Source organism: Manis javanica, chromosome 3 (assembly GCF_040802235.1).
Source record: "Manis javanica isolate MJ-LG chromosome 3, MJ_LKY, whole genome shotgun sequence".
In the NCBI taxonomy this organism is placed as follows: domain Eukaryota; kingdom Metazoa; phylum Chordata; class Mammalia; order Pholidota; family Manidae; genus Manis; species Manis javanica.
Window position 1 is genome coordinate 213,058,615 of NC_133158.1, and position 22,059 is coordinate 213,080,673.

Consider the following 22,059-nt stretch of genomic DNA (forward strand, 5'->3'; position numbering starts at 1 on the left):
TCATATAGGTAGTGGCTCTGTTTTGCTCTGTTCTATTTAAGTATTAATCTGGAGAATTAATGTTCCTGTTGTTATACTCAAAGAGTACCATTAACAAAATGAATGGTTCCCAGGAAAGGATGGATGAAGTGCTGTTGTCCTTGATAATCATGGATATACTTTAATATATTTAACTTGGAGAATACAAGACTAAAGGAGAAGCAGTTATCTTTCATTTATTATTATTATTTGATAGGATATCATGTGAAATAGGGAACTTATACTGAAATCATGGTAAAACTCAATAGAGGAAGTTGTAGAGTAACAAATTTTGCTCAATATGAAGAAGGGACACCTAGCATTGGAACCTGAAGAATGGAGCTCCTTTTCTCTGGAAGTATTTAAGTATTAGGCTAGGTTAGGTATCCTTATTTTAAATACCTGAGAGATGGCTTCTTCGTTATTAGAAAGTTGATCTCTAAGGTCCTTTAAAATTTTTCAGAATATTTTGTGACGCTGGAATACTTGCTTAGCTTTGAAGTATTTTGTGTTTTTCAGACTGGTGAATGGAGATTAAGCTATGTCAATAAGGAATTTACTGTCTGTCCCTCTTACCCGCCGATTGTTGTGGTGCCCAAATCTGTCGATGACGAAGCTCTTAGGAAGGTAGCTGCCTTCCGACACGGGGGTCGCTTCCCAGTGCTCAGCTATTATCATAAAAAAAATGGAATGGTAAGTGTACAGAATTGCTAGATCTATTGGAAGCCTTGGTTTGAGGGTTTTTTCCTTAGAATCGTTCCCCTTTTCTGTGTCCTTGTTCACTGAAGTGATTAGTCTTCCCTGCTAAGAATTCCTTCATTTCAACTTTAGGGGATCAGAAGCAGAGATTTTTTCTGTGACCGGTATAAGCCTTTGAATTCTTTACATGGTGCTTGCCCAACTTTGGAAAAGCCCAGGTAGGTTTATCTTCAGGACTCAGTACCAAGGGGACTAATGTTCATCTGATACTTAAAACAACATTGTTAGCTAAAGGAATAAATTTCTCTGACCAAAATAATGGTAGCTACCATGTTTTAATTATTCTCACCAAATTTCCCTTTGAAAGGTAAATTGAGTAGATGCTTTTATTTTCAAAAAGAAGAAGAGTAACACGGGTCATTAGTCACGGCTTAAGAGCCCAGGAGTCAGTACCTGCACAGGGCAAAAGTGCTCACTGTGACTGTGTCCCCTAAGTACTTTCTGAAGCTGTTCCTCTCCTCTCCTCTCTGCCGGGGAGCTCTGCTTCTCTTTTTGAAATCAAATAGTAAATGAGTGGATAAGTTACAGCCATTCTCCATTTTTCCTTTTTCCCCTGGTAATAAGTCACATATGGGTATTTACAATTAAACGTACTGTGTGTCCATCTACATGGTAAGTGCAGTCTGAGAGTCAGCCATTGTCATCCTCTGGGCGACCTTTCTTGATCACGTCAAATTTCAAGATAGTAAAGATAACAGTGTGTCTTACCGGGTGAAGATGAAATAACTCTAAACCATTCACCAAGAAAGAGATCAGGCTAATAGATGTTGACTTGAGAAAAGAGTTTCAAAATCAAACCTTTCGACATATATGTTTGGTGGTCTTTGGGGACAAGTGGCTAAATTCTGGAATTGTGAAAGGATGGAAGAAAGCCATTAGAGAATAAGTGATAACAAGCAGCTTTCAAGGTGCTGAAAATAATGCCCAAAACAAGAAGGCATGAACTTTCTTATTTGGCATTGGTGCCTTTCTCGTTACAATTTTTTGATAAAACCTGCCAACTCTAAGTTTATGTTTACTGGTGTATAAGCAATTGTTTCTAATTTCATTGTAGGACCAGGCCCTCTGGGTATCAATTCACTGACCAATAAATTCTAGTATTTGATCTCTTTAGGAATGATAATTTATTACATGAAAGTATTTTGAGATAGTAGGAAGAAAAGTTGTGTAAAAGTGCAAAGCTTTTTAAAAAAATAATTATCAACTCTTGTCAATATATAGAAGTATTTCTTTATTTCAGGATAAACTCTATCTCCAAAGCATCACACAATTTTTTTTGAGATACTCTTTATCTAGCTAACTGATTTCTGTTTTCAGAAACTTTTAAAGAAGTTCCTACTATTAAATTTTAAGCTGCATTGTGCTTCCAGGTGATTATGCGAAGTGGTCAGCCTCTTACTGGCACAAATGGGAGGAGATGCAAAGAAGACGAAAAGCTGATAAATGCTACCCTGCGGGCAGGAAAGCGGGGTTATATCATCGACACCCGATCTCTCAACATAGCCCAGCAAGCCAGAGCCAAAGCCGGCGGCTTCGAACAAGAAGCCCATTACCCCCAGTGGAGGCGGATTCATAAGTCCATTGAGAGGTAAAGGATTTTGGAGTCAGAAATGGACTCTTATTTGAAGCTAATTAGAATGGATAAGCCTTTAGCTATTCAGAAATCACAAGTTTTCACATGAACCTACATATTGCCATAGAGTCAAACTTTGGCTGGATATCCTGTCTTTGTGTTTTATAAGATAAGCAGAAAACTTATCTTGAATGTCCACAGGGGAGTTTTAGTTAAACAGCATGTTTTCTCTAAGTCAGTTCTGGAATTTCATCACCACAAGGTCTGCTCCTCTACTTGTAGACCAGTGGTCACTAAATCTACTGAACAGATATGCTATGGATAATTCTATTTTCCTAAGTCAAAAAACTAGATATTTAATTTTCCCATACCCACCTATTCTCACACCCTCTTTCCTCCACCTCTATCATTTCTTGTTTATGCTTGCAAATAGGAGTTTGTAAGTGCTCTGGGTGGGTGGGGGAAGTTGAAGCTAATAAAGCAGTGGCGTCCCAGCTGGCCCTGGGCATCCCTGGCAGTACCAGGTGCCTAGTGCTGGATTGTGGGAATAGGATTGCACATGTCGGGGGTGCTGTCTTGTGACCTTTCACCAAATACTATGCTCTTACCCTCTTCCCAGCTGGATAATTCAGCTACGGGAACTGGGTTTAATCTCTTCCTTTGTGGAGCAGTTTACCGTGATGGATATTTTAAGCATATTTACAACCATATTTTAAATAATAGTTTTTCCATGTTCAATCCTCAAGTTATTAAATGGCAAGGTAAATATTTTTACAGTGTTATGAGCTACTTTTGCTCGTGGATATGATGGAGGCTGAGTTTATGGTTTGGTTTTCTTCATCATTCTATTTTTTGTTTTCTTCTTTTACTTTTTCTTGTTTTTCAAAGGTATCACGTCCTTCAGGAGAGCTTAATCAAACTTGTGGAAGCTTGTAATGACCAAACATATAACATGGACCGATGGCTCAGTAAATTGGAGGCCTCGAACTGGCTGACTCACATCAAAGAAATTCTTACAACTGCGTGTCTAGCCGCTCAGTGTATTGACAGGTAAGTGCATTTCAGCATTCCAGAATGGGACATGCACTGCTAACTGGACTTTGCTTTTATCCAGACATCTGTTTATATATTATGTTATGTTAAAGGTTGTGCCTATACTCTGTCTTATGTTCAGATCATTCGATCAATTGCTACCTAAGGTGGTGCATTCTGTTACTGACTGATGTATATGCATGGAGCCTGGCATTTAATTGATAATTAATGTTTGTTGAACGAATGTGAACCCTGTACATACACATGTCTTTGAAGGCACAAATTTTTTTAAGTACTAAAGGACCTATTTTTTTTCTATAAAATCTTTAAATTTTGAATGCAGAAGTTTTCTTATTTCTTCTAAGAGGGCCAAACTTGTCTTCTTACATTTGAAATGTCAATGAAAGGAAACATGTAATCTTGTCACACAGTAAAGTGACCCATCCTGATCTCTCAGATGTCTTACCACAAACCGCTTGACCTGTCTACTTGTATCAGGATCTCAAGTGGAGAAAACCTGGTAGTAGCGATGTGAAGCGTGTGAAGTGCTTTTAGTTGATTCACTCAGTTGAAGGTCGCTAGCCCTTGAGGCCTGGGGCACAAGGATTGGTATAAGTTGTTGCAGAAGCTTGGAGTGCCCTTTTTAAGAAGGGGATTCCCACTGAAACAATAGGTAGGTAATAAGTATTGCCACCACATAGTTGGATGGCACTTTTCTTTGAGACTTTGATAATTTTTTGATACTTCCAAATTAGGGAAATATATATCTCTTTTTTTTTTTATGGTAAGTGAGAAATTGTTAATAGAATGGGTTACGATCATGTGGTAAGTTAGTGACAGAACAAGAATGGGTAAAGACTCGATGTCAGAATTCTCAGGCTGTCACTCTTTGTAGTCATAATAATGAGACAATGTAGGTCAAGACAGAGCAGCGTTATGCCCACCGTTCTTTAGTCGGCGCTGGCTGCCTTCAACAGGGACCTCCACACTCTTACGAGAGTTGAAGGCTTGAAGGCTTGGGGTTTTTCTTTTTTTTGCTGTATTTGGGTTCCCTTATCTGATATCTATTAACTTATTACTTAAACCTCCATAAAAATCTGCTTATAACTAATTACTCAGAATGTAAAAATTGACCTTAAGGTTATTGAATGAAATTCAGAATATACCAATTATAACTAAGATGTATATTTAATATATATCAGAAGCCTTAAAATATTTGCTCATACCTGTTAGCCTAGTCATTCAATTTCATCCTAAGAATGAAGTTGTTAACCTAACCATAGGTGAGCATCAGGGAGTCTTATTTTCAAATTAAGAACTCTCAAATAATTCAGCAAAAAAAAAAAATTAAGTACAGGAGTTACAGTGTAACAAAAATTGGCAATAACCTAAATGGCCAACTACAGGATTGAGTAAATTATAGTTGATCACTTAATAGAATATTACATAATCATGAATATAAAGTATTTCTACAGATGAAATAGAAACATAGGAAACAGTTTATAATAAAAGTAGAAATAATAAGAAATTATCTTTTGTTATAGCCATGTAAAGTATATATGTACATGGGAACAGAATTAACAGTAGTAACCAAGCATGAAACTTATGCGGAAGTGATAAGCTTTTTTCCTTTTTTTCTCAAATTTTTTTCACTGTCATTTCGATGTAAGAGGTGAAGGGAGGGGAGAGAAGTTGTAGTTCATTTAGCTTTTGATGTTTCCTCCCACTCTCTTTAGAACAGTGGGGTCCCAGACACCTCATAAGTATCTTGATATGGTAGTATCATTGCCACTGCCTTTTTAGATTGACAGTTTTACTTAATTTTTAATATTTCTTCCTGTTTTCATGTTTCTCAGTGTGTGTCTTAGACTTGTTTCCCAGATAAATTTCCGTTTATGAAGGTGTGTTAATGAAGGTGTTCTGTATCTCTCTGAACCAAGGTCAGAGAGATACAGAAAAATAACTTCAAGTATCTATTTCTAGGCTTCATGAAAAAAAGACTTTAGCCAGCTTTTAAAGCAGAAAAGATCAAAGCACTGACTGTGTGAGAGAAGGACCTCTTTTCAGTTTTGTAAAGAGGAGAAAAAATTCAACTAAAAGGTTCTGTGAAATTTGTTATAATTTTAAATGGTTCTTGTCATGTGAAATTTGAGACTTATAAGGTGTTCTCTTTCATATGCCTTACTTAGACCCTAAACCCTATGGGATGGAGTAGAATGCATAAGACTTTACAGTATTGTACCCAGTAAATGTTTATTATTACCGGAGTTGGTTGACCATGTTGGGAGTATCCACTTTGTACTCTGGGTTTTCTCATCAGGGAAGGAGCATCCATACTGATTCATGGGACAGAAGGAACTGATTCCACACTTCAGGTCACCTCCCTGGCCCAGATCATCTTGGAACCAAGAAGCAGGACCATCCGTGGTTTTGAGGCCCTGATAGAAAGAGAGTGGCTGCAGGTGAGAAGAGCTGGCTGGGGCTCAGAGGAACTGCTGATAATTGTGTTGTGATCCTGGTTTGTGGGAGGGGATATGATGTATGAGATTTTGATTGATTAAAATGCTTAAATTGTAAATAAATTTAGTTATCTGGGAGCAGTTAATCTGCTTCCTCTAATTTATCTCTCTAAGTTATCTGTCTTCCTCCTTGAATGTTTATAATCTTCACTGCCTCTCAATTTCTGTATCTCTCTGCTTTTATTGCTCATCTGGCACTTCATTCCCTTAATAAACCCTTATTCATTGTACTTTGTTACCTACAGGGGACATACACAGAGTATAAACCATAGCCTCACCTTGCACAGTGTAGTCTTGCTAGAGTTAAAAGGACAGAAGCCAGAGAGGATTGGGGAGTGGGACTTTTAATGACAAGGTGTGTGTGAACACTTTCTGCCTTTTCTGCTTATCTGGCTGCCTCCTATCCTATTCCCTAGTCAGGTGAAATCCTGCTCAGCCTTTAATATCCAGCTAATTGTCACTGTGCTCATGAAGTCTTTGGGACCTTACCTTTCTTCACAGATAAAGTTCATTTTCTTCATTCCTTGTGTCCTGAACTAGACCCAGTACAGTGACTTCTTTGAGGCCAGGGAACTGTGCCCAGTTCGTCTGTTTATCCCTTGGACACAGCAGGGGTGCTGAACGACAACTAAAATAAAGGGCTCATAAAATAGATGGAAATACTCCAAGTCAGCGATTAACTTAAGAATGTATATATACTGTAAACTTAGTAAATTACCATGATTGAAAACAAATTATTTAGGTATATCTTGAAAATGGAAGTTATCTCTAGAGAAAAGTCATTTTTGGGTCTTCTGGTTGCAATTCAGACTTATTATATGTTAATGCTTTTATGTATACCGTGTCTACCCTGCCTAACCACTGACCTTCCCCTCCGTGTAAATCAGAACCTCCTAAATGTTTGGTGAAAATCTCTTCAGCTGCATTCCTCATGATGCATAGCCAACAAGAAAATGAATATGACTTATTTATATATTACCATTTTAATGGGTATCAAAATACCATGAGCCACTGGAAATGATCATTGCATTATCTTTGTCAGATAAAGAATACCAGGACCCAAAAATAAAGCAGGTCTGTGAAATACCTAGAAAGGTGTGACTGGGCATTAAGGTCAGTACACAGGATCTGGGAGTAGGGGGAGCCAGAGAGCCGAATGGTTCTTACATTTCCTTTGGCCAGCGGCTGGCAGCCTCTTACCAGTTCTGTTTGAGAGAAGGGGGAAACAAAGGACAGCTTTCTCTCCCAGAGTATTCACAGAGAACCTCTTCACGACAGTAACTTTTTTCCATATGAAAGTAAAGATGTCATTTTCAGGAGTGACCTCCTATAGTTTGTCTCTGAGAGCCCTACATTGATCTCCCTTTAGTGGTGAGGCGTGTGGAGCCCACAGCAATCTGCAGTGCTCTGGGTAGACAGATGGTGAGAGCCGCCTTTTGTTTTGTACCTTAAGAGCTTATATTGTTTGACTTCCTCCAAGTTATACAGACCTAGAAAGATTGATAAGTTTATTATTATTCAAGTTCATTGTTCTTCCTTTTGATTTTCCAAGGACAGTTTCATTTCTTATGGTTATGCCTTAACTGCACAGTCTCAGTAAGTATTTGGAAATTGTCTTTGTCTTTAGTTGTTGAAAACTGCTTCAAATCCAGAAATCATTCATCTAAACAGCAGCCACCTAAATTAGATGTTCCATTTAATAAGAGTTTTGTTGCAACTGTGTGAAATAATGTTAATGGAATTTTTGCTGGGCAGCTGCATCTGGGGAGGTCTCTCCCTGTGTACCAGGTGAAACCTTAACTGGGACTAGGGACAGTTCTTTACCTGAAGGAGAAATAATTCTTGAGCAGGTCAGATGATTATAGGTAAGGAAGGAATTTATTAAAGCGAGAGTAGAAATGAATGGCAGCTGCCATGCAGGCAGCTGAGAGCAGGAAAGTGCAGAGGGTTAGGGCAGATTTCCTCACCAACTCCTAAAGCCAGGCTCACCTAGCATCCCTTGTCCGCTTGGATCTGCACGGTGTGGAGACTCGCCCCTACCAGCCCAGGATTTGAGGAGCCATGGAGCACGGGATAGAGTGAGTTTATATTCTGAGAACTTCCCAAAGAAGGGGGATTTTCAGGAGGCTCCTGGCTGCTGCAGTTCCCTCTGGGTCAGCCAGGCGACGGGAACTCGCAGGCCCAAATCAGAGCTCTCAGCAGCAGGAGTAAAGTAGAGACTAAGTGAAGACTTGGAAATAGTTATGAAAGAGCAAAGAAACAAAGACACCACCGGAAAAGCACAGAGAGACACAACACAATTAAGTTGAGCAGTGAGAAAGCTTTATTTAAAGGTATGCACATAAATAAAGGAAACGTGGGCATCCTCAGAGAGGAGGCACAGCTGAAAGGCTTGGGGGTTCCCTCTTATAAGCATTTGCAGGAATGTGACAAAGGGCCAGCAGGTGTAGACTTGTCAGGTGGTCTCAAGATGCTAATCTCCAGTGAGAGACACCATGTCTCCTCTCCTCTATTATCAGTACTCCAGCTAATTCTGCAAAATAAACTTAACATAAGAAATTTACTGATCCGGTTCCTTCCCAGGATAGTGGCTTCTCCCTGGGAATGTCAGTTAAGACTGTTTGCTTCACTTTCAAGGTGGGTTGAGTTATTGTCTGTTTACCAAAGAATACATTAGGAATCTTACTTCCTGCCTTCCTTGTTTTTGAAATGAAATCTTAGTTTTGAGGTGGAGTCCCTCTTGTTATTACTATACTGTTTATATCTTGGCTTTTTGGAAAATTAATCATGATGCTTTCCTCCTGGCCTTGCCCCACTTCAGAATGTGCTGGCATGTGATCTCACTGGGATATGTCTGTCATATTTCCATGTTTTCTTTTAGGCTGGTCACCCCTTCCAACAGCGCTGTGCGCAGTCAGCCTACTGTAATAGTAAGCAGAGGTGGGAGTCGCCTGTATTCCTTCTCTTCTTGGACTGTGTGTGGCAGATACTTCGTCAGTTCCCTTGTTCCTTTGAATTTAACGAGAGTTTCCTTGTCATGCTCTTTGAGCATGCTTACGCCTCACAGTTTGGAACATTTCTGGGCAACACTGACAGTGAAAGGTGGGTACACTACTTTCATTTTTAGTTGTTTTGATCACATCCTGAAAGAAACCAGGACTTGGTTCTACATGAATGTTATTTATAAGATGGTAGAGATGATGATTAGCATAAATTAAAGTACATGAGGTATGTTCTCATTATGAGCCTATCATATGCTAGGTGAGCATGTGTCCTAGATTTGTTCTAGTAGATTAAAATTAGTCATACATTGATGGAGAAGCTTTAAATGTTTATTTCCTTATATAGGATCCTAATATCTTATTTCTGGAAGATGCCTTTACATATAATACAACTCCATCCTCCATTCAATTTTATAGATTAGGTAGGTAACATCCAGAGAGGTTAAATGACTTGTCCAGGGACATAGAGCCACCTGGTCACCAGAAATAGGTCTATAGGACAGGTCTTCTCCTCCCGCACTAGACTTTCTGTTACACCTACAAACTGTCCTCGGGCCCAGTGGCAGTCTCACTTCACAGCCAGACACCATCAAGTTTACAGGTCTCTTTAGAAAGTTGTATCTTTAATGATGCTTAACTGGTATTCTCATTTGGATACAATCAAAAGGCTTCCTCTGTGTAGGAGGCATGATTTGTCCCTGGGCATCACTTAATGAATAATGAATGTAAACACTTCACAGTTTTTCACAAGTGAATGGAATTTTTACCAGTTTAAAATTCATTTTAAAAAAACAATACATTTTTTACTTAGAGTTGGCAAATCTTTTAACATTACAGTTTCTTATAGATTCTTGCCTTCAGAAGTAGGAAAAAATTTAGAACTATTTGAGTGCTGTAGAAAGTTCTGTCACCATGGTTTTCTCTGTACTATATTTCTGCTATTGTCACATTTGATTTGTATGATCAGTTTTACTAGAAAGGTAATTTAATGGATGTGTTTATAATTTATATTGTTTCTTCTTTACCCACAAGGCTGTCTGCTTTGAGCGTTGTCCTTGATGATAATGTGGAGAGAGAGCAGGATTGTTTCTGGCACGTTCAAGCCGAGTGCCTTACACTGGCATTATAAAGCTGAACCTCTGTAGAACGTTCAGGTGGATGGGTGGTAGGGTTTTCCCCTGGTTTATTTATTCAAAGTTTAGGCTTAAGTAAATCTTTACATTTTACCACATTTTTTTGAGTAATACTTATGGTATTTTGATATCATTCAAAGTTGATTTTCTAGTAAGGTTTATGGCTATATTATTATGCTTACATTGATTATTTTTACCAAAAGCAGGCCTACTTCCAAAAAGTAAGATTTAAATTGACTCATGTTGGAAGTGCCATAGTATTTTACTTCCCCACCAGAAGCTCTTGTGTAACACCACAGTTAACCCAAGTAAAACCTAAGTAATTAATAATGTTTTTCTTTTCTTCTTTATTAACAATAGATGGAAGGTTTGATCCTTCCGGACTTTAGAGTTCTATCCATCTCTGTTTTAAAATCTAGAATGTTGCTAGTCAAAATAGAGAATTTAATTAGAAGAGATGACCTAAGAGAAAGCAATGACCAAATTTTCTCCTTTTAAATATTATACACAAAAGAATAGGAAGTTGGAAGGTTTCTTATGAATACAAAGTCTAAAATTGCTTGAGCCTTGTGAATTTGGGAGATTGGAATATTAATTGATCCTATAAACAAAAATCTTTAAAAACCACTGAAACTTCTGGGTAAAAAGTGGTTTTAAGTAAAAGGGAAAATGCAACAGTAAAAAAAAACCTTTATTGAGATATAATCCACTTACCATAATATTCATCCATTTAAAGTGTATGATTCAGTGGCTTTTAGTATATAATATATTCAGACTTGTGCAGTCATCACTGCATCTAATTAGAACATTTGCATCATCCCCAAAACAAGCTCCATTTCCATTAGTGGCCACTATCCAGTCTCCGCCCTTCTATCCATCCCCAAGCCCTGCAACCACTACTCTGCTGTCTGTGCATAAATTTGCCTATTTGGACATTTCATATAAATGGAATCAGACAGTATGTAGTCTTTTATGTAGGCTTCTTTCACTTCATATATTATTTCCAAGGATCATCCTTGTTGTAAAATGTATCAGTACCTAACTCCTTTCCATTACTGAAGAAAATAGATACAATCATTCATGAGTTGATAGATATTTGGGTTCTTTCAATATTTTGGCTACCATGAATAATGCCGCATGAAAAATGCTGTTAAACATTTCTATTAAAGTTTTTGTATGGACATAAATTCACTTATCTTTGGTATAAACCTAGGAGTGGAATTGCTGGGTCAAATTAAGTGACATTTGAGGAACTGTAAAACAAAGTGGTAGCAACATTTTCCATACCCACCAGCAGTGCATGAAGACTACAATTTCTCTGCATCTTCACCATTTTTTATTTTCTGCCTTTTTTGATAGAGTCATCCCTGTGTAAAGTGGTATCTCATTTTAGTGATTTGCATTTCCTGAAGACAAATGATGTTGATCATATTTGGCATATTTTTTGGCCATTTGTGTATCTTCTGGAAAAAATATACATTTGTATACTTTGACCATCTTTTAGTTGGGTTGTCTTTTTGTTGTTGAATTGTTGGAGAGTTTTGATGGGGATTGCATTGAGTCTATAGATCATGTTGCTGCCTTAACAGTATTGTCTTACAGTCCATGAACATGGGATGTCTTTCCATTTCTCTAGGTTTTTTATTTCTTTCAGCACTATTTTGTAGTTCTCAGTGTACATATCTTATATCTCTATGGTTAAATTTATTCATGGTATTTTTATTATATTTGATGCTATTTTCAATGAAATTGTTTCCTTAATTTATTTTTTGGAGTATTCACTGCTGGCATATAGAAACATGACTTTTTTTGTGTGTCTACCTTGTACCCTGCAGTTTTGCCAGATTTGTTTATTAGCCCTCAGAGTTTATATGTGTGTGTATTCTTTTGTATTTTCTATGTATAGCATCATGTTATTTACAAATAAGGTTGTACTTTGTACTTCTTACTGTCCAGTTTGGATTCCTTTTCTTGTGTAATGAACTTCCAGTACAGTGTTGAATAGCAGTCACGAAAGTGGGCACTCTTGTCACTGCTCTTAGGGAGAAAGCTGTCAGTATTTTCACCATTAACTGTCATGTTGAGTATGATGTTGGCTGTGGGTTTTTTTTTTTAAATAAATGCCCTTTATCATGTTAAAGAAGTTTATTCCTATTCCTAATTTGTTGAGTGTTTTTATCATGAAAAAATGTTGGGTTTTATTGAATGCTTTCTGCATTAATTGCAATGATCATGTGGTTTTTCTTTCATTCTGCTAATGTGATGTATTACATTGATTTTCTTAATTTGAACCATTCTAGCATACCTAGGGCAGACCCCAATTTGGTCATGGCACATAATTCTTTCACTGTGCTATTGTATGTGGTTTGCTGATAATCTGTTGAGGATTTTTGCATCTATATTTTTAAGGGATATTGGCCTGTTCTCATTTCCTTTATTTGTGGTATCTTTGTCTGCTTTGGATCGGTAATAAGAGCTTCATAAAATGAGTTAGGAAGTGTCCTTTTTTTATTTTTTGGAGAGTGTAAGAAGGATTAGTGGTCATTCTGTTAATGTTTGGTAAGAATTCACCAGTGAATCCATTGATCCTGGACTTTCTCTGTTGAGGGAATTTTTTTTTTGCCACGTCACTCTTTATTTGTTATAGGTCTGTTGAAATTTTCTATCTCTTGAGTCAGGCAATTTTTATGTTTATAGGAATTTTTCCATTTCATCTAGATTATCTAATTTGTTGGTATACAATTATTCATAATATTCTCTTATAATCATTTTTATTTCTGTAAGGCCAGTAGTAATGTTCCACCTTCATTTCTGATTTTAGTTATTTGCGTCTTCTCTTTCTTTTCATCATTCTGCCTAAGGGCTAATGTTTTTAACACCAAATGTGGCATGACCAGATCCTCATTTTAATTCTTCTTTCTGGCTCAGGAAGCCTGTGAAACAATCTTTGTTTTGTTTTTGTTGAGAGTTATAATACTGACTGAATTTTCTGACAAATACTTTTATTTTACAATGTTTTATTCCTCTGCTAAAAATCTTGTGTTCTGCCTTTTGACATACAAAGATAAGAAGCTGTCCTATTATCAGGAGCATTTCATAATGGTTGTTATAATCCAGCTACGTTAATGGCAGTTTTCTTTCTCTATTAGATGTAGGTTGAAGCTCCAGCAGAAAACAATGTCTCTGTGGTCCTGGGTCAACCGGCCCAGTGCACTAAGTAAATTCACCAATCCTCTCTTCGAAGCCAATAGTCTTGTCATCTGGCCTTCGGTGGCTCCCCAGAGCCTTCATCTGTGGGAAGGTGAGCTGTCCGTCTTTTGCAAACCATCTATCTGTAGTCAGGGGTGCTCTCTCAGTTGCCTCTGAGTATGTGCTGTTACTGATACGAAGATGATGAGATGGACCTAATGCTCAGACTTATGTGTAATTTCAACTTTTGTCTCAATACAGGCATGGTTCTCTTTCATATTGGTTACTAGTCACACTTTTTTTAAGTCCCCATTTGAGAAATTAACTGATTATGTAATGTTTACTGCTATTTATATTGGATATTTCCCTAACATATTCTTTTTGTGTGCATGATTAAAAAAAGTAAAATTTGCCAACTTAACCATTTGTTAAGTGTGCAAGTCAATGTTATTAAATATATTCACACCGTTGTGAAACAGGACAGGTCTCCAGAAACTTTCCATTTGCCAACCTGAAACTATACTCGGTAGATGACAACTTCCCATTGCCCCTCTCTCCAGCCCCTGGGAGCTGCCGTTCTTCTTTCTGTCTCTATGAGTGTGACTTCTCTGGGGGCATCATGGAGTGGAGTCATACACAGCATTTCTTCTTCTGTGACTGCTTGCCCTTAACATACCCTCAGGGTTCATCCATGTTATTGCATGTGACAGGATGTCCTTCCTTTGTAAGGTTGAATAATTTTCATTATATGTACATAACACATTTTGTTTATCCATTCATATGTCAGTGGGCACTTGGGTTGCTTCCACCTTTTGGCACACAGATGTGTAAATATCTCTTTGAGATCCTGGTTTTGATTCCTTGAGTAAGCACCCAGAAATGGAATAGCTGGATCATATGATAATTCTATGTTCAGTTTTTGAGGGTCCTTCTTACTGCTTTCCAAAATGGTTGCACCACTTTACAGTCCCACCAGCCTTGCATGAGGGTTCCAATTTCTTCACATCCTGGCCAACACATGTCATTCTCTGTTTGTTTTTCCCTCCTTTGGTAGTGGCCATCCTAATGGGTGTGAGGGAAAGTACATTATTTCTTGCCTAAGCAACTTGGTAGGGACAACTAATTCTGAAAGAGCAACAGGAAGAAGGCTGAGCCAGACTGCATACACCTGGAGAAAAGAACAGACCTCACAGAACAGGGCACCAGCAACGCTCCCCTGTGACCCCCGACATTGCTCCAGGGGCCGAGTTGCCCCACAGAGTAGAGCTTCTAGGCACTAGAGGGTGCCACATAAAAATATGAAATATCAAAGGAACGTGGTTCAACGTAAAATCTCACAAACACCAGAAAAAGGATCGAGTGAGACTGAACTAATCAATCTTCCTGAAAGAGATTTTAAAATAAAAATCATAAACATGCTCCTGAAGGTACAGAAAAATATTCAAGAACTCAGGAACGAATTTAGGGCAGAGATGCAATTATTGAGGAACGCTGTGGAGGGTTTTTAAAAGCAGAAGAGGAGACAATAAATGAAATAGAAATTAGAGAACATGAATACAGAGAAACTGAGGAACAGAGAGAAAAAAGGATCTCTAGGAATGAAAGAATACTGAGAGAACTGTGTGACCAATCCAAACGGAACAACATTCGTATTATAGGGGTACCAGAAGAAGAAGAGAGAAAAAGATAGAAACTGTCTTTGAGGAAGTAATTGCTGAAAACTTTCCAATCTGAGGAAGGAGATAGTCTCTCAGGCCATGGAGGTGCACAGATCTCCCAACACACGGGACCCAAGGAAGACAACACCAAGGCATATAATAATTAAAATGGCAAAGATCAAGGATAAGGACAGACTATTAAAAGCAGCAAGACACATAGTGGATCTCTGGCAACTTGCTGCACTGATGGACAGTGACTGCATTGGGGACTTGATAATATGCGTAAATGTAGTAACCACATTGTTTTTTCATGTGAAACCTTCATAAGAGTGTATATCAATCATACCTTAATAAAAAATTTTAAAAAAAAAGCAGCCAGAGAGAGAAAAAAGATCACATACAAAGGAAAACCCATCAGGCTATCATCAAAGACTTTCAGCAGAAACCTCACCTGTCTGAAGGGAGTGGCATGATATATTTAATGCAATGAAGCAGAAGGGCCTTGAACCAAGAATACTATATCTGGCAAGATGATCATTTAAATTTGAAGGAGGGATTAAACAATTTCCAGATAACCAAAGGCTGAGAGAATTTACCTCCTATAAACCACCTCTACAGTGCATTTTGGAGGGACTGCTATAGATGGAAGTGTTCCTAAGGTGAAATAGCTGTCAACAGAGGTAATAAAACCACAGTAAAGAAAGTAGAACAGAAGCAAATGCAAAATTAAATCAACTACCCCCAAAGCCAGTCAAGGGATAGACAAAGAGGACAGAATATGATACATAATATATAAAGAATAGAGAAGGAAGAAAAAGGAGGAGAAAATTGTGTTTGTAATAGCATACTAAGTGAGTTAAGTGAGACTCTTAGATAGTAAGGAAGTTACCCTTGAACCTTTGGTAACCACGAATCTAAAGCCTGCAATGGCAATAAGTGCATACCTATCGATAATCACCCTAAATGTAAATGCTCTCAATGCACCAATCAAAAGACATAGAATCACTGAATGGATAAAAAAACAAGACCCATCTATATGCTGCCTGCAAGAGACTCACTTGAAACCCAAAGACATACACAGACTAAAAGCGAAGGGATGGAAAAAGATATTTCATGCAGCTAATAGGGAGAAAAAAGCAGGAATTGCAGTACTTGTATCAGACAAAATAGACTTCAAAACAAAGAAAGTCATAAGAGACAAGGACATTACATAGTGATAAAGGAGTCAATCCAACAAGAGGATTAGAACCATTATAAATATCTATGCACTCAACACAGCAGCACCTACTTATGTGAAACAAATACTAACAGAATTAAAAGGGGAAATAGAACGCAATGCATTCATTCTAGGAGACTTCAACACTCCACCCCCTCCAAAAGACAGATCAACCAGACAGAAAATAAGTAAGGAGACAGAGGCACTGAACAACACACTAGAACAGATGGACCTAACAGACATCTACAGAACTGTCCACCCAAAAGCAGCAGGATACACATTCTTCTCAAGAACACTTCTCAAGTGTTCTTCTCAAGAACATTTTCCAGAATAGATCATATACTAGGCCACAAAAAGAGCCTCAGTAAATTTAAAAAGATTGAAATTGTTCCAACCAGCTTCTTAGACCACAAAGGTATGAAACTGGAAATAAATTATACAAAGAAAACAAAAAATTGCACAAACACATGGAGGCTTAACAACATGCTCCTAAATAACCAATGGATCAATGACCAAATAAAAACAGAAATCAAGCAATATATGGAGACAAATGACAACAATAATTTAACAAAGCACAAAATCTGTGGGGCGCAGTGAAGGTCGTGCTAAGAGGGAAGTATATTGCAATACAGGTCTACCTCAGGAAAGAAAAACAATCCCATATGAACAGTCTAAACTCACAATTAACAAAACTATAAAAAGAAGAACAATTGAGGCCCAAAGTCAGTAGAAGGAGGGACATAATAAAGATTAGAGCATAAATAAATAAAATTGAGAAGAATAAAACAATAGAAAGAACAAACGAAAACAGGAGATGGTTCTTCAAGAAAATAAACAAAATAGATAAACCCCTAGCCACACTTACCAAGGAAAAAAGAGAATCTACACACATAAACATAATCAAAAATGAGAAAGGAAAAATCACTACAGATACCAGAGAAATACAAAGAATTATTAGATAATAGTATGAAAAAGTATATGCTAACAAACTGGATAACCTAGAAGAAATGGACAACTTTCTAGAAAAATACAATCTTCCAAGGCTGACCCAGAAAGAAACAGAAAATCTGAACAGACCAATTACTAGCAACGAAATTGAATTGGTAATCAAAAAACTACCTAAGAACAAAATCTCTGGACCAAATGGCTTCACTGCTGAATTTTATCAAACATTTAGTGAAGACCTAACATCCATTCTCCTTAAAGTTTTCCAAAAAATAGAAGAGGAGGGAATACTTCCAAACTCATCGTATGAGGCCAGCGTCAACCTAATACCAAAACTAGGCAAAGACACCACAAAAAAAGAAAACTACAGACCAATATCCATGATGAACACAGATGCAAAAATACTCAACAAAATATTAGCAAACCGAATTCAAAAGTACATCAAAAAGATCATCCATCATGATCAAGTAGGATTTATTCCAGGGATGCAAGGATGGTATAATATTAGAAAATCCATCAACATCATCCACCACATCAACAAAAGAAGGACAAAAACCACATGATCATCTCCATAGATACCAAAAAATCATTTGAAAAATTCATCATCCATCACGATAAAAACTATCAACAAAATGGGTATAAAGGGCAAGTACCTCAACATAATAAAGGCCATAAATGACAAGCCCACAACCAACATCACACTTAACAGCGAGAAGCTGAAAGCCTTTCCTTTAAGATCGGGAATGAGACAAAGATGCACACTCTCTCCACTTTTATTCAACATAGTTGTGAAGGTCCTTGTCACGGCAATCAGACAACACAGAGAAATAAAAGGCATCCAGATTGGTAAAGAAGTTAAACTGTCACTGTTTGCAGATGACTTGATATTGTACATAAAAAACCCTAAATAATCCACTCCTAATCTACTAGATCTAATATCTGAGTTCAGCAAAGATACAACCTGAATTCAGCAGGACACAAAATTAATACACATAAATCTGTTGCATTCCTATACACTAATGATGAACTAGCGGAAAGAGAAATCAGGAAAACAATTCCATTCACAATTGCATCAAAAAGAATGAAAGACCTACGAATAAACCTAACCAAGGAAGTGAAAGACCTATACTCTGAAAACTAAAAGACACTCCTGAGAGAAATTAAAGAAGATACCAATAAATGGAAATTGTCAAAATGGCCATCCTGCCTAAAGCAATCTACAGGTTCAATGCAATCCCTACCAAAATACCAACAGCATTCTTCAGTGAACTAGAGCAAATAGTTCTAAAATTCATATGGAACCACAAAAGACCCCAAATAGCCAAAGCATCCTGAGAAGGAAGAATAAAGCAGGGGGGATTATGCTCCCCGACTTCAAGCTCGACTACAAAGCCACAGTAATCAAGACAATTTGGTACTGGCACCAGAACAGAGCCACAGACCAATGGAACAGACTAGAGAGCCCAGATATAAACCCAAGCATATGTGGTCAATTAATTTATGACAAAGGACCCATGGACATACAGTGGGGGAATGACAGCCTCTTCAACAACTGGTGTTAACAAACTGAACAGCTACATGTAAGAGAATGAAACTGGATTATTGTCTAACTCCATACACAAAAGTAAACCGAAATGGATCAAAGACCTGAATGTAAGTCATGAAACCATAAAACTCTTAGAAGATGACATAGGCAAAAATCTCCTGAATATAAACATGAGCAACTTTTTCTGAATACGTCTTCTTGGTCAAGGGAAACAAAAGCAAAAATGAACAAATGGGACTACATCAAGCTAAAAAGCTTCTGTACAACAAAGGACACCATGAGTAGAACAAAAAGGCATCGTGCAGTAAGGGAGAATATATTTGTAAATGACATGTCCAACAAGGGGTTAACATCCAAAATATATAAAGAACTCAAATGCCTCAACAACCAAAAAGCAAATAACCCGATTAAATAATGGGCGGAGGATATGAACAGACACTTCTCCAATGAAGAAATTCAGATGGCCAACAGGCACATGAAAAGATGTTCCACATCGCTAATTATCAGGGATTGCAAATAAAAACCACAATTAGATATCACCTCACACCAGTTAGGATGGCCAACTTCCAAAAGACGAGGAACAACACATGCTGGTGAGGATGCGGAGAAAGGGGAACCCTCCTACACTGCTGGTGAGAATGTAAGCTAGTTAAACCACTGTGGAAAGCAATGTGGAGGTTCCTCAAAAAACTAAACATAGAAATACCATTTGACTCGGGAATTCCACTCCTAGGAATTTGCCCAAAGAATAATTTCTCAGATTCAAAAAGACATATGCACCCCTATGTTTATTGCAGCAGTAATTGCCATGGCCAAGATATGGAAGTAACCTAAGTATCCATCAGTAGATGACTGGATAAAGAAGATGTGGTACATATACACAATGGAATACTATTCAGCCATAAGAAAGAAACAAATCCTACTATTTGCAACAACATGGATGGAGCTGGAGGATATTATGCTCAGTGAAATAAGCCAGGTGGAGAAAGACAAGTACCAAATGATTTTCCTAATTTGTGGAGTATAACAACGAAGCAAAACTGAAGGAACAAAACAGCAACAGACTCACAGACTCCACGATGGAACTAGCAGTTAGCAAAGGGGAGGGGTGAGGGAGGACAGGTGGGGAGAGAGGGAGAAAGGGATTGTGGGGTATTATGATTGTCACACATGGTGTCAGGGGGATCATGGGGAAGACAGGATAGCACAGAGAAGGCAAGTAGTAACTCTGTGGCATCTTACTATATTGATGGGCAGTGACTGCAATGGGGTATGGGGGTGATACAATAATATGGGTGAATGTATTAACCACATTTTTTTTCATGTGAAAAGTTATACAGTAAAGCGTATATCAATAATACCTTAATAAAAACAAAAAAACTTAAAAAAGAAGGAAGCTTGGTAGGTAGTTGGGACAGGAATAAACTGTCAGCCCCTAGGAGATGGTTTCTATTGTCTTTATTAAGCAGTCATTAGAATAAGTTCTTTTATTAAATGCTATTAAAGGGTTAATGAGCTAGTCATTCTAGTAAGTTTCTGTAAATGTGCACAAGTGTCATCTATCTGTGCAGTAATGAGGATATCTCATTGTTCCTGTGGAATAATAATCCGTGCTATATTTTCAAGCCTATTCTGAACATGGGATTTACATATATTACTTCAGCAGACTCCTGAAGCTTTTCTCCTTAAATACCAAAGCTTATTTAAAAAAAAATAACCAGAAACTATCTCAAATGTATTAGCCTTTTATTAAGCAAAGACTATAAAATACCATTGCATTTCTTTTTAGTTCTCTTGAAGGTGGCAAGTACATCTTCACTCATTTTTGTGTCAAACAGCATAAGGCCATACACACAGACATGGGAGCTTTCAGTAAATTGGACTGACTTACCATAAATGTCAGTTATTAAACCATCTTCTAATATGTTCTGCCCTCAAGAGCAACTCGTGTGGAAAACTGTTCGCCCCTTAGGTATAAAGCTGTCACCTTGCTTTGCTCTCGGTTTGAGACCAAGTCCATTTCTGTCATTTCTCTGGTTCTCAGCTCTTGCTCCCTGTTCCTCTTGGTGTATGTGTCTTCAGCTGCTTCCTTCCCCCTCGGTTTAAGCTTCTAATCCGTTGACGTGTCCCCTAGTTAGAATTGTGGGAAAATGGCCTCAGAGAGTCCCGGGTTCTCCGAGTCTGAGCTTCAGTGCCTTGAGAAATGGTGGCTGCTCAGAACTCCCCTGCTTGCTTTCTGGATTGTAGACAGTCACAGGTGCAGGGTAAGCGGTCCTTACATGAGAGATTAAGCTGTGCTTCTTGTTTAAGTCTTCTGGACTAATTTATGAAAAAGCCACTGTCATGTTTAATAACTAAAATGAGAGACGAGCTTCTTGATAGAAAAGCCAGATTTGGGAGTTGGAAGGCCCGAAGGATGAGTTCACTAGTTTTGACCAAACCTCATTGAGAATTTAGGGGTTATGTGATAGAACGAAGTCTTTGCTTTTATGATGAATTCCTGCCACTCCATTAAGAACAGAGTTTCCATATGTGTCTAGTGCCTGCTCAACTTAAACTGGAAGAAATTCTATGTTAGGAAAAGCTTCTCACGGTAGGTATTTGGATTATATATAATGAGACCACTCTTTAGCCTTAAAATGTCTCTCTGTTCTTTATATTTGCATCACAGTTAACCATTAATATTAATTAATTCCTGTATTTAAGATCAGGATTTTTAAAACAGGCTCATATAATAGAAAAATCAACACAGGTCAGTCAATCTTTAAACCATGTTTGTATTTTCACTTTCTGATAGAAAGTAGCATTTGCACATACACAGGACTTTTTAGGGCCTGTGGCATTTTGGTTTACTGAAAGTATTTTCATAAAACCCTGATGAACGTGCCAGCTACTGACATGTTATAACCTGGAAAATTTCTGTACCTCCTTACTTGAACACTATTTTGGGATGATATAGTTAACATAGGTCTATTAGAGGAGAAAAGGTCTCCTTTTTAGTCCATAATAAAAAGATAATTATTATTATTGAGGGAAAGAAGCAATTGCTTACAGAATTGGAAGACTGTCTCTTAAGTAGCAGAGAAGGAGAGAGTGTTGAAGTTTAGGCTTTTTTTTTTTTGAACTGTAGTTAGCAGACAGTATTATATTAGTCTGAGGTGTATAGCACAGTGATTCAACATCTATATACATTATGAAGTGATCACCACGATAAGTCTATAACTACCATCTCTCACCATACAAAATTGTTAGAATATTATTGACTATATTCCCAATGCTGTACATTGCATCCCCGTGACTTACTTATTTTATAACTGGATGTTTGTACCTTACAATTTGCTTCCCCTATTTCGCTCATTGCCCTCTCCCTCTTCCCCCTGACAACAACCAGATTTTTCTCTGCATCTAAGACTCTTTATTTATTTTTATTTACTTATTTATTTTTACTAAGTATTAACATACAATCTTA

At 37.6% G+C, this 22,059-nt stretch overlaps 1 protein-coding gene across 4 annotated transcripts in view; it reads left to right on the top strand.

Moving 5' to 3' along the window:
- Positions 1 to 22,059, top strand: part of MTMR9 (myotubularin related protein 9) — a 54,468-nt gene that overhangs the window by 24,314 nt on the left and 8,095 nt on the right. For 3 of the 4 annotated variants that reach the window (XM_017670551.3, XM_073232775.1, XM_073232777.1), the window contains 6 exons: positions 538 to 711; positions 2,148 to 2,365; positions 3,239 to 3,400; positions 5,703 to 5,844; positions 8,783 to 9,003; positions 13,186 to 13,337. In XM_017670551.3, coding sequence (XP_017526040.2) covers positions 538 to 711; positions 2,148 to 2,365; positions 3,239 to 3,400; positions 5,703 to 5,844; positions 8,783 to 9,003; positions 13,186 to 13,337 — 1,069 coding nt within the window. The remainder of the gene's footprint in view (positions 1 to 537; positions 712 to 2,147; positions 2,366 to 3,238; positions 3,401 to 5,702; positions 5,845 to 8,782; positions 9,004 to 13,185; positions 13,338 to 22,059) is intronic. The other variant, XM_073232776.1, reaches the window with a different exon arrangement.